Raw genomic sequence first — 14,174 nt, forward strand, 5'->3', positions numbered from 1 at the left:
TGGTGGTCTCTTCACTGGAGTCTGCCAGTGGTCTGGGTGCTTAATTCCATGTCTCGGAGGAAAACAAACAGAAGCAGCGGCAGACGGTGGCACTGTACGACCAATACTGAAATATGTGGTAATAGTAGTATATTGGTGTACCCTAACTAGGACAGCCTAACTATGGTGAATTTAACTCTGTCTGTGTCTGTGTCTAACAGGGGGACTCTGTGATAAACTGGACTTTATAATTGACACTGCGTCAAAGTGAAGTGAAATGAGTGTCTAGGATTTTAACAAAAAGCCAGAGAAAACAGATTTGGATTTAAACACTGACACTGTGTCTGAGTCCCGGATACATCAGTACTCTGTTGGCTATTTTAAGATGTCACCCCATTAAGAGTCAATGTTTTCTTTGATATAGATTTGACATTTATGGAATAATTTAAAAGTATGCATAAAGCATTTTTTGAAAGTAGTATGAATCATAATCAACCTCTTCTCTCTGCTTTACACTTTCACCAGACCTGTATTCTTTTCATTATATTTTACTCTAAGGCTACGAAAAAGGATCAAATTGGAAATAAAAGAGGCAAATGTAAAAAATAGGAGACACTCTGACGCCCCCTGGTCAAATTGCTAAATTATTCATGCATGGTGGATGTTCTAAGATAATGTCGGTAAGTTTTTTTTTTTTTTTTGTAATCACATGATTTCCGATTGGCCCTGTGAGAAAGCATCATGTTATATATGACTGGGCTGTTTAAAGCTGCAGATCATTTCTTATTCACAATGCATGCATCTTAGAGTCTGAGAGAGAGTTTTAAGTCAGCTAAGGGTCCCAGCTTGAGGTCCCAAGCTGTCATTTTCATCACCCCTGCATGAATTTGTTCTTGGGTCCTTATGGGTGAGGTACATTTGTGGACAGGATAAATGCAGGACTCCTTCAAGAACATTTAGCAAGAAAAAGTCAAGTAATTGTAGCTGGATTTCCTGCAGTGTATTAGTTCAGTGTATAGGCTATTTTTTCAAAAACTTTCAAATGTCAAAGTTCCATTAAAATGATTGTACCTTTGTTAATATTCCCAGCAGTGAAAATTATGTCACATACTCCAGAGCACCAGATTGGCATACAAAGAGTGACTGAACAAATTGTTAGTAGTTATCACTTGAAATGTTCTGTGCTGATGTGAGATCCTAGCACATTTTTACAATCAGACAGGCTCACTGATATGAGCTCATATGATATCTACATAGAAAGCATTTTTCTCTCTCTTTTTTAGCTAATAATCTGAAATGTCAGTGTCAGTAGTTCCTCAGTAATAGGTGGGACCCATTATCAGTTACTTTTGACATCAAAATGGAAAAGAGAGAAAACAATGACAATGCATATCCAAATCCACACACAACTGTCAAGTCAAAAGTAGAAGAGAACATAAAACATGAATATTACATGATTGAGTATACAGACAGCAGCTAATGCACATTGATTGTTAATGGAACAGCATTGAATGCAGATGGAAGCCGGCAAACTTCTTGTTCTGCGGTAGGGAAAAGGTCAGTGTGTGCCAAACAATTATGGGTAATCCGACACCACTCTAGCACATCCCGGCGCCATGGAAACAGACTTACTGTTGCACAGCCTTTCATCCGAATACTGTTCACTGCCCACTATGGCACCATAAAGCAAGACAAATTAAAGGCACTCTACACACACTACAGAGCTCTCTGAATGTTAAACTCATGGGCTTGCAGACAACTTTTCAAACACTGTAATGATTTAATAAACTGGCTACAGATCCAAAGGTTTGGTACAGCACCAGTCCTTCATCAGGTAGCCAGCGCTCATGATGACAAACTCTTTCCATGTCATCTTGGAGGGTAATAAATTAGGATTTTACAGTATTACAGATTCTTTCAGAATTATAAGTGCCCCTTCAAACATGGCAAGTTTACAACCATAATTACACTGTGAACTTTTCATAAATTCTATGTCAGACTATTTATAACCATATATCTGCTGCTTGTAAACTTGAATGAATGTTATACTCTAACATCATAAGGTGATCTGGTGAATATACAGGATCATTCAAACAAATTCAAAAATTTTTTCTTACTGTTTTCACCAACATTGGAATTACACTTTTGAGAAATGCTTTGAGGTAAGGAACTGATTTTATGTCTAGAACATAATGTTTTTAAGACATTGTCAGGTATTAATACATTACACAATCAATTAATTGGCAACAAGACAAGGAACCTTTGAACACAACCTTTGAGTAGAGGCACCATCACATTGGAGCAAAGACAGGGACATGATTTTCTTGGCTGGAACACCTGCTAGTCATGGCTATGACAATTTAATTCTAACAATAAAGTATGTATATTATTGTTTAAATGGGTCATACAGGATTCATATGGGTCATACAGAGGAGACAGCTCTCAAAAATATAAAAAAAATTAAACAAATATTATTTAAAAAAAAAAATCACAATGATTCATCCTCATCCTGTCATCCTCACACATGCTTCTGTACACAACCAAGGCAGAGATATTCTGGGATCACCTGCTCCTTTTCTCACAGTAACATTGGGAGGTTCTCAGTGCTTACCTGGTGTTCTGCTGTCATGGGCTGAGGTGAATGGACTAAGGTGATGATTTGGTGTTCCTCCGTTTTCCTGTCTGTATTGTGTTTTCCACTTTACAAGTAATAATCTCAAATAATTACATGCCCTTTTGATGTATAATCAGTACAGGGCATTTGGAAGGCGTGGTTAACAGTGCTCTGTTCCAGATAAACACCATGCAGAGCTTGGTTGGCAAGTGTGAGACTGTGTCAGTCAAAAGCCAAGAAACTGCCAGCTCCTGGAGAGTGATGTGAAAGAGTTTCATCATTCCTGCTTATTTTACATCTGATGAAATCTCTTTCCTGCACCACCTCTCACTGTTTAATATAGTTGTTGTATTTTGAGTGGCAGAGACGCTATAACCCCAAGGTGGAGGTGAAATGAACTGGTAATTAACTGGTGGTCCCTTCAGACCTCTCCAAGAATCAGTCTGCATCTATATAGCATCCCTAGACCTCTTCACATGTCAGTGGAATGTCTCTTCCCCACACACATGGTCTCTTTTCTCTGCTGAGGAAAATCTACAGACTCAAATTTAGCAGACACATCAGTGCTTTGTCATCCTAATCTGATCTTCATACCTGTATAGCAAGAACTACTGTTCAACAGAGACTATCTGCTAAGTTAGTACTATGTTTTTGTAATAGAGCCATTAGTCCAGTAGATACCAGAGTAATTTTGTCCAAAATCAAGTCAAGTCTCAAGTCTTCAGTCCAAGTGAAAGGTGAAAGTGAAGTGACTGTCATTGTGAAAGCACAGCACACAGTGCACACAACCAAATGTGTCCTGTGCTTTTAACCCATCTCCTTTGGTGAGCAGTGGGCAGTCATGAAATGTGCCTGGGGAACAGTGTGTGGGGACAGTGCTTTGCTTAGTGGCACCTTAGTGGCACCTTGGCAGTTTTGGGATTTGAACCTGCAACTTTCTGATAATAGTTGCCTTACCCAGTAGGCCATCACTACCCCAAGTCAAGTCTCAAGTCTTTAGTCCAAGTCAAGTCTCACATGACTTAACTGACCAGATAAACAGCAGATAAAATTCTGCTTGGTTCCATAAATAATTCCACAAAATGAACATTCTTTATGAGTTCTGACAAGTCAGAACATCAGTCTGACTCAATTTGTTGAGGGCAAGTCTGAGGTCAAGTCACAAGACATTGTTTGTGCGACTCATATCCAAATCTAAGACTTGAGTCTCCATCTCTGGTAGATACTCCTTTAAAAGGTGTCTTAATTGCTTGCTTGAAGATGGGAAGGGACAATAGGAAGTTGGTTCCACCACTGAGGAGCTAGAAATGAAATGTTGGGTTTAACAGGAATCTAACCCGGACACCCAAGTACACTATCCCTGTGTGTGATGAAGTTAATGTAATAATGTAAAAGATACAGACATGATTTCCGGTTAGAATTTTATGAGTGGTCCAATGGCACATGATAGATCTGTCTATATCCATGAGATTGAGATTCGATTGCATTTTTTATTGGAGATAAGCACCAGCTTTTAAGTATCCTGTGAACTGACTGAGCTGGCTTTACTGTGCCAGAGTCTGCCTCTCAAAAGAGAATTAAGCAATTAAATTAGTTAAATTGTTAAATTCAGAAATTAAAATTCATTCAAACATTGTGACCCCAACAACCCAAAGTTCTTCTCTCAGAAAACAGTAACTTTCTAACTCAATGGTCTTACGTCTGCTGGAAGATCACCTGAAAGTGAAGTCACAGAATTATTTTTTGGTGTGTTCATAGTTAAAGCTTTTAGAAAGTATTACATTTTTTGACTTGGGCATTGAAGGAGCCTTTATTTTTAGCTGAGCTGATGGAGCTCTCAACCAGACATGGTGAAGGTAGGGATCTGACACGGGCAAATGTCAGATAAACTGAAAGGCACAACAAAATGAATCAGGGCATCTGGTGTGTGCTTTTAATAATTTTATAACTTACATAACAGTGAAGCTATTAAGAATCATTTAGGTTGGGCTTCATAACTGTGCAGCAACAGACAAGGCTTAATGTAAGTTGTTGTGAAATTGGCCCCTAATATTTGATGATGTGCAATATGAATATTTGAATGTTTGTGTGGCAATAATTTATTATGGTCTTCCAGATTAATGAGAGGGGGTCAGCTGGGTAGTTTCAGTCAGGAGTAAGTTGGTGAGTTGGCAGGGTTGGTATTGATTTGTCCAATAAGTCCAATAAGTGTAAGGTTGGTATTATTAAATAAATGAAATAATCTGTCCATGTTTGGAGGCCCTGTAGAGTGCAGAGTTAGGTTTTAGTCCATAATGTATGTCCATTATGATGATAACCATTTGAACCATTTGAAGATCCCTATATCTTCAGTAGTTATAGTGTTTGGTTTGTTATGGTGTGGTGAACCTCTGGTACATTTCATGCTTGTACATTTCAGCAGCAGCTCAAGACCCAGGTTCTAGAGTAACTCAAAGAGACCCAAATTAAACTCTGGGGGCTTGGACTGAGTAGAAAATGGTAGAAAACCTGTCCAGGGCAAAAGCGGCCCCAGTGTTATATCTAGAACAGGCTAGTAATAGTCATAGTTTATGTGTGTTTAACTGTGGAATGCTTTGCTGAAAAGATGCATCTAGGCAGTGGTGGACTGTAAGCTAAGGATGCAGACATGGTTGTGGGTTCAAATCCCAAAACACTAAGGTAGCACTGAGGTACCCTTGTGCAAGGTACCGTACCCACTGAGCAAAGGGCGCCTGTCCTGGCTGCTTACTGCTCAACAAGGGTGATGGGTAAAATGCAGAGGATACATTTCGTTGTGTACACCGCATGCTGTGCTGCAGTGTTTCACAATGACAATCACTTCACAAACATTTTTGGATCATCTCTCAGTAAACTCCAAAAGGTAGAGCATTACAGTAGTTGATTATTGACTTAATAAATGCATGTACCAGTTTTGCATGGCGGCCGAGATTAGAAGAGATTACAGCGAGATTAGAAAACCATGCTGCTTCCTAGTGGAGGAAACTGCAAACAAGCATGCAGGGAATGGTGTGCATTTAGTGAAAGTGAAGTGATTGTCAATGTGAAACACAGCACAGCACTCAGTGCACACAATGAAATGTGTCTTCTCTATTTAAAACATCACCCTTGGTGAATACTGGTAATAAAAGAGTACTACCAGTATATACGAGTGTTACAAAGTGAGCACGGACTAAAAGTTTTTCTGCTCATTGTAGTGAATCAAAGCATCCACACAGGTGTACTTATCTCTTGAATCATGTGACAATGCAGAAAATGTATGGGATACATTGCAATGCATCAATATTGAGGCATTGATAATTGTAATCGAATCAAATTGTGAGACCAGTGAAGGTTCACACCTCACTCATCTGATGCACCTGAATCTACTGTACTACTCAATCCTTTTAATCAGCATAAAATAGTGAGTCAGTTTAAATTCTGGGATATTGATCTGGTCTGATAAATGCTGTAAATGTCAGTTAAGTAGCAGAGGGGTTGTTATTCAGTAACAGGTGTTGTTTTGGTTTTAATGAGATTAACAACAGGTTCACTAAAGGGGTGAAAATGAGACAACCCTAAAAACAGGAATGGTGTGACCACAGCCATGTACGTAATCAGGTAAGGTAAAGTTTGAAAAGAGCAGAATGACCGGAAGTGGCCTTGGAGGAAGTGAAAGTGATTTTGGACTTGAATTGTAGTTCTCTTTTGTATCTTATGTCATTCTTGTCAAAAATATATATTTAGAATTTCTTTTGAAATAGCCACAATGCAAATTACTTAAAAGTGGTTGAGGCATCTTGTATGTTAATTTCAGAGGTCATTCTGACCACTGCTGGATGCTGCTTTGTGAAACAGCTTTACGCCTGATGAATATTTTATAGATCTTGTGGTGCCTGTGACAAGTTTGGTGGCAGAGGTAGCAGCAGGCTCTCATGTATCCTGCACAATTAGAACAGAAATGCAGCTGTCCAGCAATGCTGCACAATTTAATAGAGGAAGTCACCAAGGGGCCAAATGTAAAAAAGAAAAAGGTCAGACATGTACCTTGTCAGTGCTTCAACACCATCTGGGCTCTATCTGTGAACATGTGCCATAGATGTTCACAGATGCATGCCTCCAGGTGTATATGTGAGGGGAATATTTTGTAACAAATTGTGATTCTTTATTGATTACAGTAGCAGCCATGTGTTCTACAGCCATGGGTCCTACAGTCCACCGGCTCTAGTCATTGGCGACTCTATAGTTCGAAACGTGAGGATACCGGCACCAGCGAATAAAATCCTGTGTTTTCCTGGAGCCAGAGCGCCCGACATCCGCGCAAATTTAAAATCGCTGGCAAAAAATAACCGCAGGTACTCTAGTATAGCGATTCACGTCGGCGCTAACGACGTCCGGCTACGGCAGTCGGAAATAACTAAAGATAATTTTATAGAGATGCTTGAACTGGCTCAAACAATGTCGGATACAGTAATCTGCTCTGGCCCATTACCGCAGTTTCGGCGTAGCGACGAGACCTGTAGCAGGCTCCTCGGTATAAATCGCTGGTTGTCGGAGTGGTGTCCAAAAAATAAAGTGGGTTTTATTAATAACTGGCCAATATTTAGGGGGAAGCCTGGTCTTTTTGGGCGAGACGGCATCCACCCCAACTGGGCGGGTGCCACTCAGTTGTCTAAAAAATTGGCTCATAGTCTTAGAACCAAAAAACAAAACTGACTCGCCAGAGCCGAGACCAGGCAGCAGACAGACCGGCTAAACTGAGTGTCTGCCATTTGCGTAGAGCCGCCACCCATCGTGTACAATATTGACACTGTGTCTGTACCTCGCTCTATTAAAACAAGAGATTCTACAAGAAACATTAATAAAACTCATAAATATGCTGACACTGTGTCTGTTCCACGGACTGGGCGGGGTGTCTGTTTCGGGAACTTACTACCCGTTACTATCACTCCTTCTGAACCTACCACCAGCACCCCCAACATAAGAATAGGATTATTAAATGTTAGATCCCTTACACCTAAAACGCTCATTGTCAATGAAATGATTACAGATCAGGGGTTCGATGTACTGTGCCTGACCGAAACTTGGTTAAAACAAAATGAATTTGTAGCATTGAACGAGTCTAGTCCTCCTGGATACAGCTATGTACACCAACCTCGCTTAACTGGAAGAGGAGGTGGCGTCGCAGTAATTTATAAGGATAACCTCGGTATTACTCATAAACCCGGACAAGGATTTAACTCTTTTGAGATTCTACATACCAATATAACTCATGTAGTCTCACAAAATAAAAATCCTAAATTAATTCCATTGATTATTATTAATAGACCCCCTGGACCTTATTCTGAGTTTCTTAGTGAATTTACAGATTTTGTCTCCAACTTAGTTGTATCTGTGGATAAAGCCCTAATTGTCGGCGACTTTAACATCCACTGTGATAAATTAGAAGACTCACTAAGAACCGCATTCCTGTCTTTATTAGACTCAGTTGGAGTTAACCAACATGTAACAGGACCTACTCACGAAGGTGGTCACACGCTTGATCTTGTGTTGACCTTCGGTTTAAATATAGAAGATATAGTTACTCTTCCGCAATCTGAAATGGTCTCAGACACAACATACTCAATCCCCCTCGTTATAGAGACAAACGGACAATTACATCAAGTATGGCACAGAGGTTTATTAATACCTTACCAGATTTATCAACGCTGATAAACTCACCGTCAGACCCCGCTGAACTTGACCAAGCGACCAAATGTCTAGAATTAACACTGCGTAGTACGTTAGATATAGTCGCTCCCCTCAAAAGGAAGATAGTAAGAGATAAAAACTTAATTCCTTGGTATAATGATCACACGCGCTCGCTTAAGAAGACCGCCCGGAAATTAGAACGCAAATGGCGTCAAAGTAAATTAAACATATTCCGAATAGCTTGGAAGGAGAGCCTACTTAACTATAAGAAGGCTCTTAGCGCGGCTCGATCAACATATCTGTCCTCGTTAATAGACAAAAACAAAAATAATCCCGGATTCCTGTTTAAAACTATAACCAAACTAACCAGGAATAAGACAGAAATGGATGCGACCACTCAATATAATCATAGTAGCGATGATTTTATGAATTTCTTTAATACGAAAATTGTCGCAAATAGAGAGAAGATTAAAAGCACAACAAATAGCTCCGCCGATATTTCCATGGAAAATAATCTTCTAATAGACCACCGATTAGAACGATTCAACCCTATTAAAGAGCATGAATTAATCAAATTAATCTCATCATCAAATCAATGTACTTGCGCTTTGGATCCGATTCCAACAAGGCTCCTTAAGCAAATAGCACCCAATGTTATAAATTCTATTCTCAAAATTGTTAACTCGTCGCTTAGCACCGGCCACGTACCAAGTTCGTTCAAGGTAGCAGTCATTAGACCCCTGATTAAAAAGCCGGATCTTGATCGCAGTCAGCTTTCAAATTATAGACCGATATCCAACCTTCCGTTCATATCAAAAATCTTAGAAAAAGTTGTAGCCCAGCAGCTGAGCACATACCTAGACTGTAACAATATCCACGAAGTATATCAATCAGGATTTAGACCTCATCATAGCACTGAGACAGCGCTGGTTAAAGTGGTTAATGACCTGCTGTTGGCCTCTGATCAGGGACACATCTCGCTGTTTGTCCTGCTTGATCTGAGTGCAGCGTTTGACACTATCGATCACGCTATTCTCCTTGCCAGGTTAGAAAATGTTATTGGGATTAAGGGAACAGCCCTTGAATGAAATTCAGATCATATTTGACCAACCGATATCAGTTTGTGGACATCAATGGTGTTTCGTCGTCACATAGTAGAGTTTGGTGTTCCACAAGGTTCTGTCCTAGGTCCGTTACTTTTTTATCTATACATGTTACCTTTAGGCGACGTCATCCGCAAACACGGTATTAGCTTTCATTGCTACGCTGACGACACACAGCTGTATCTGTCAGCAATGCCAGACCAGAGGCAGCAGCTGAACAAAATAGAGAATTGTCTGAAGGACATTAGACAGTGGATGCTCACCAACTTTCTCCTGCTAAACCCTGACAAGACAGAAGCGCTCGTAATCGGGCCTCAAGCAGCCAGGCATAAACTGGCTGACTACACAATAACCCTGGATAGCCTTTCTATCTCACCGAGTATTGAAGTGAAGGATCTAGGTGTCATCATTGATGCAGGTCTCTCATTCAGTTCGCACGTAGATAATGTCACTAGAATAGCACTAGAATAGCATTCTTTCACCTTAGAAATATTGCGAAAATAAGAAATATCATTTCAATGCATGATGCAGAAAAATTGGTCCATGCATTTATTACATCAAGGTTAGATTACTGCAATGCATTATTGTCTGGATGCTCTAGTAGGTGCATGAGTAAACTCCAGCTAGTACAGAATGCTGCAGCCAGAGTTCTAACCAGAACCAGGAAATTTGACCACATCACCCCAGTCTTACAATCACTGCACTGGTTACCCATCAAATTTAGGATTGACTACAAAATCCTACTTTTAACCTATAAAGCTCTAAATGGTCTCGCCCCACAGTACCTGAGTGAACTTTTGGTTCCTTACGAACCGCCACGCCCCCTTCGATCAATGGGTGTGGGGTCACTACTGGTACCAAAGGTGCAGAAGGTCACAGCTGGGAGCAGATCCTTCTCCTATAGAGCTCCGCAGTTGTGGAACAGCTTGCCTGTCAGTGTCCGGGATTCAGACACAGTCTCAGTGTTTAAATCCAATCTCAAAACCTATCTGTTTTCTCTGGCTTTTTGTCCTAGACCCTCATTTCACTTGACTTTGACGCAGTGTCAATTATAAAGTCCAGTTTATCACAGACAAAGTTAAATTCACCAGTTAGGCTGTCCTAGTTAGGGTTCCGGGCCACTGTAGCACCAATATACCATTATAACCACATATTTCAGTATCGGTCGTACAGTGCAACCGTCTGCCGCTGCTTCTGTTTGTTTTTCTCCGAGACACGGAATCAAGCACCCAGACTACTGGCAGACCCCAGTGATCAGACCAGCAAATAAATCCTGGTTCCTGACAACTGCTTTACAAGGACAAAACATGAAACAAACCAGAGGGTCACCACAGCCACCACCACCATTACAACTACAGCTTCAGGGATCTTCAAATGGACCAGTAACATCATTACGGACACGTAATCTAGACCATGACACTGAATACATCCTGGACTTCTCCAACCCTACAACTGTAGGACTTATCATTATATCATATCCAACCCTGCACTGACACCATTTGCAGGCTCACTCTACCCTGGAAGGGGGTCCCTCTCTGTATCACTCCTTCCCAAGGTTTCTTCCTTTCTTTTTTTCTCTCTCCTAGAGTTTTTTTTTTGTGTGGAGTTTTTCCCTTGTGTGCAGAAGGGTCAAGTGTGGGGGGTGTCAACTGTAGGGCCTGTCAAAGCCCATTGAGACAAACTGTATGTGATTTTGGGCTATATAAGAAATAAATGTTGTTGTTGATGTTGTTGTTCTGTGTACTTGGCACAAAATAAATCCTAGTATGCATGCAGTCATTTCTTCATTGAAGGCAGAGTTTTTTTGCTGCATCAGGTGCAATGTTTTCAAAAAGCTCTGTTCACTCTGTGCCCTCAAATCAGGCATGGTAGCAGAACATCAGCACAAATTCCTATTTTTATTGACCTTCTTTCATTATACTGTACAATAAAGAAGAGAATAGACATCTGGTGTGTTCAATGTTTTTGAGACTTCCAATGCTCTTGAATGATCAAAGAAACAAATAGATTGCATTTCTCCACAATGCTTTAAATGTGATTTTAAAGGTGGGCAATCGTTTTCAGTGCTCTGAAAGGGGTCAAAAGATTTCAAAAGATTCTGACCCTCACATCTAATAGTTGTCTAATGTCTTGAGCCTCATCATATACCGTGGTGTTCTGTTCTGACTATGAATTATGTAGGATTTGTTGCTAATCGACAAATATGCATACTTGAATGAATGGCCTGGACTGTATGCCATCAAGAATTTTGGTGCAGACTCAGTTGACAAGGATAGTATAGGGTTGATGTGTGTCTGATTGTGTATGTGTGTGTTTTCCCTCATAGCCCACAAGTGAGGAGGACCTGTGTCCTATCTGCTATGCACACTCAATCTCTGCCATCTTCAAGCCCTGCTCCCACAAATCTTGCAAGTGAGTGATCACTTTATCTCTCACTTCCTCCCCTCCATCGTTTCCTTAAGCTTTACCGCCACCTCCATTCATTTATCAGATTAGTTCAAGCTGGTTAGGTGCTCTATCTGCTGCTTGCATGCTGTATCGATTTCAACGAAAAGTTTTGAGAATATTAGTGCAAAAAAATTTGATTTGAATCACAATTGACCCTTCACTACACACTTCCAGACAGCTGGAGCTTTACATTATCGTGGCTGTAGTTCAGTATGTGTATGGAAGAGACAAGTCAGCATTTACCCTTGAATAAGTGTAACCTTGTCATTTCTCCCGTCTCTGCAGAGCCTGCATCAATCAACATTTAATGAACAACAAGGACTGCTTCTTCTGCAAGGCCACAATCACAGGCGTGGAGGACTATATGAAGCCTGTGGGGACTTAGCATCAACGCACACACTCATACACAAAAACTGACACACGTGCAAACACTGTTTTAACAGCAGGACACTGGCCGCACCATCCAAAGACTTCACCTACACACCCTTCTTACACAAAAACTCTACTTATTTCCATTGATTATGCAGTCACTGAGAATGTGGAGCGATGGGGACGCAAGTATTCATCGTTTTTCTGATTTTGTACACACTCATCTACAAAAACCAGACATAGACTGAATGTGAGCTGCTAATTAGAGTTTGGTGTGCTGTGCCCCTCACACACTAATGAAGTGACCGCCTCTGAGGCACTGATTGAGTTGACTCAGGAAAGCTCAGACATCCCCTCACTCCTCTAGCAGGAATTCATCTACCCCACCCCAGGCAACCATCCATCACAGTCTCTCCCTCTATGTGCACCGTGCCAGGCTTTTCTATTTTATTTAGTTTTTTCTGTGAATCGGTCATTTGTTTGAGATTAACTCACTTCAGGCTTACCTATGCTGGTGTAAGGATACTAGTTGTGTAAGGACATGATGCCCTTTTCCCATCTGACCCCTAAAAGCCCTGCCTCCTTTCACTGTGATTTGGTTTAACAGGAAACCGTATATATATCGGTTTTCAAATACATAAGTATTCATACATTTTCGCAGTTGTTGGTGGAATTTAGTCTTAGAATGAATGCAACTTTTGGCTTGTGGAGTTTGACACACACTCATCTAAGGGTGTTGGCTACACACTCCTAACAACAAAACAACAAAAGTTGCTAATGTTGGTCCTGTCACACCAGCATGATCTCATGAGATTGTGCCACTTTGAGAACATTTCACACTTTATTTTAGCACATTTTAGTCCCCATACTCTATCAGAGTTACGTTTAGGGGAGGGGCTTGGACAAGGGAGAAATAACAGCCGAAAAGAAATTCAGAAATTGATGTGCTGATTTGTCCTATTTGGTTACATTTATTTAAAAAAAAGTATACACATAGATACAACAGACAGGATGAAGGGACACTGCACTGATTGATGCTTTTCTTCACCAAATAAATGCTGTGGTATCCATGAAGTCCCATCCACCTGTACAGCAGAACCTGGAAACATCCAACAGAAGCGCCAGTGATGCAAATTAGGATTAAAAAACTTGTTATTTTAAAGTATAGTTTTACTTTTGAGGCTTCAGGGTTATGATTGTTTGGGAACCCACATATTTAGCGCTTATTTAACATGTGAGTGTATGTGCAGGGACAAAGTGTGTGGACTTCGGTGTGTTCTCATTTCCTTCCATAAACTGAACTAAAAAAAGAAAAATTCAAAAGTGAAGAAAGTTCCTGATCTCAGGCTCCAGACTCTGCCAAGGGAATTTTAGGTTGCATAAAGCAATATTAAATGGACTGTAGCTGTTGTTTACTGTTTGTTTGTTTGTTTGTTGGTGGGTTTGGGTGGGTGTGGCTAGCTTGTTGCTTTTTATTCCTGAGTGTGAGTGCACACATGTATTGACTGTGTTATGGCATTAAATTATTTATCCAAATCATAGACTGCCATCGTATCTCTGCTTCAATCTGTTACTGAAGAATTCTTTATGTGGTGCTTTCATTCTTCAGTCTTCATTTTTTTACTTTGATTATTTATAATCTGTCTCCCCTCTCTACCAGTGTTTGAGGAATGTTTTACATTTCCTCCCTGTCCTGTGTCTGGAATTGATGCTTTCCAAAGCAGATGGAAGAAAAACCTGCTGCCCCTGTGATTTAGTAGTCACTGTTGCAGCCAGAAAGGGTGCAATGCTTCCCCTCTCCACCATTCGCTGTATATCTGCCCGATAGCCAGCTTCCCTTCTCTGGTGTCTGGGTTCTGTTCTGCTGGTGCTGCACAGCTCAACTCTCACCCTTTAGTCCTTCCCCCTGCTGCCAGGCAAGCAGATGTGATCCCATCGAGGGGCAGCAAGAAAGAAGAGAGAAGGAGGAAGAT

At 40.7% G+C, this 14,174-nt stretch overlaps 1 protein-coding gene across 1 annotated transcript in view; it reads left to right on the plus strand.

Moving 5' to 3' along the window:
• LOC114800370 (E3 ubiquitin-protein ligase RNF123-like) overlaps positions 1–13,737 on the plus strand; it is a 98,599-nt gene extending 84,862 nt beyond the window's left edge. The window contains 2 exon segments of the mRNA XM_028997650.1: positions 11,711–11,796; positions 12,118–13,737. Of these exon segments, the coding sequence (XP_028853483.1) occupies positions 11,711–11,796; positions 12,118–12,217 (186 nt within the window). The 3' untranslated portion in view covers positions 12,218–13,737.
• The last annotated feature ends 437 nt before the right edge of the window (positions 13,738–14,174 follow it).

This window comes from Denticeps clupeoides, chromosome 12 (genome assembly GCF_900700375.1).
Source record: "Denticeps clupeoides chromosome 12, fDenClu1.1, whole genome shotgun sequence".
NCBI lineage: Eukaryota > Metazoa > Chordata > Actinopteri > Clupeiformes > Denticipitidae > Denticeps > Denticeps clupeoides.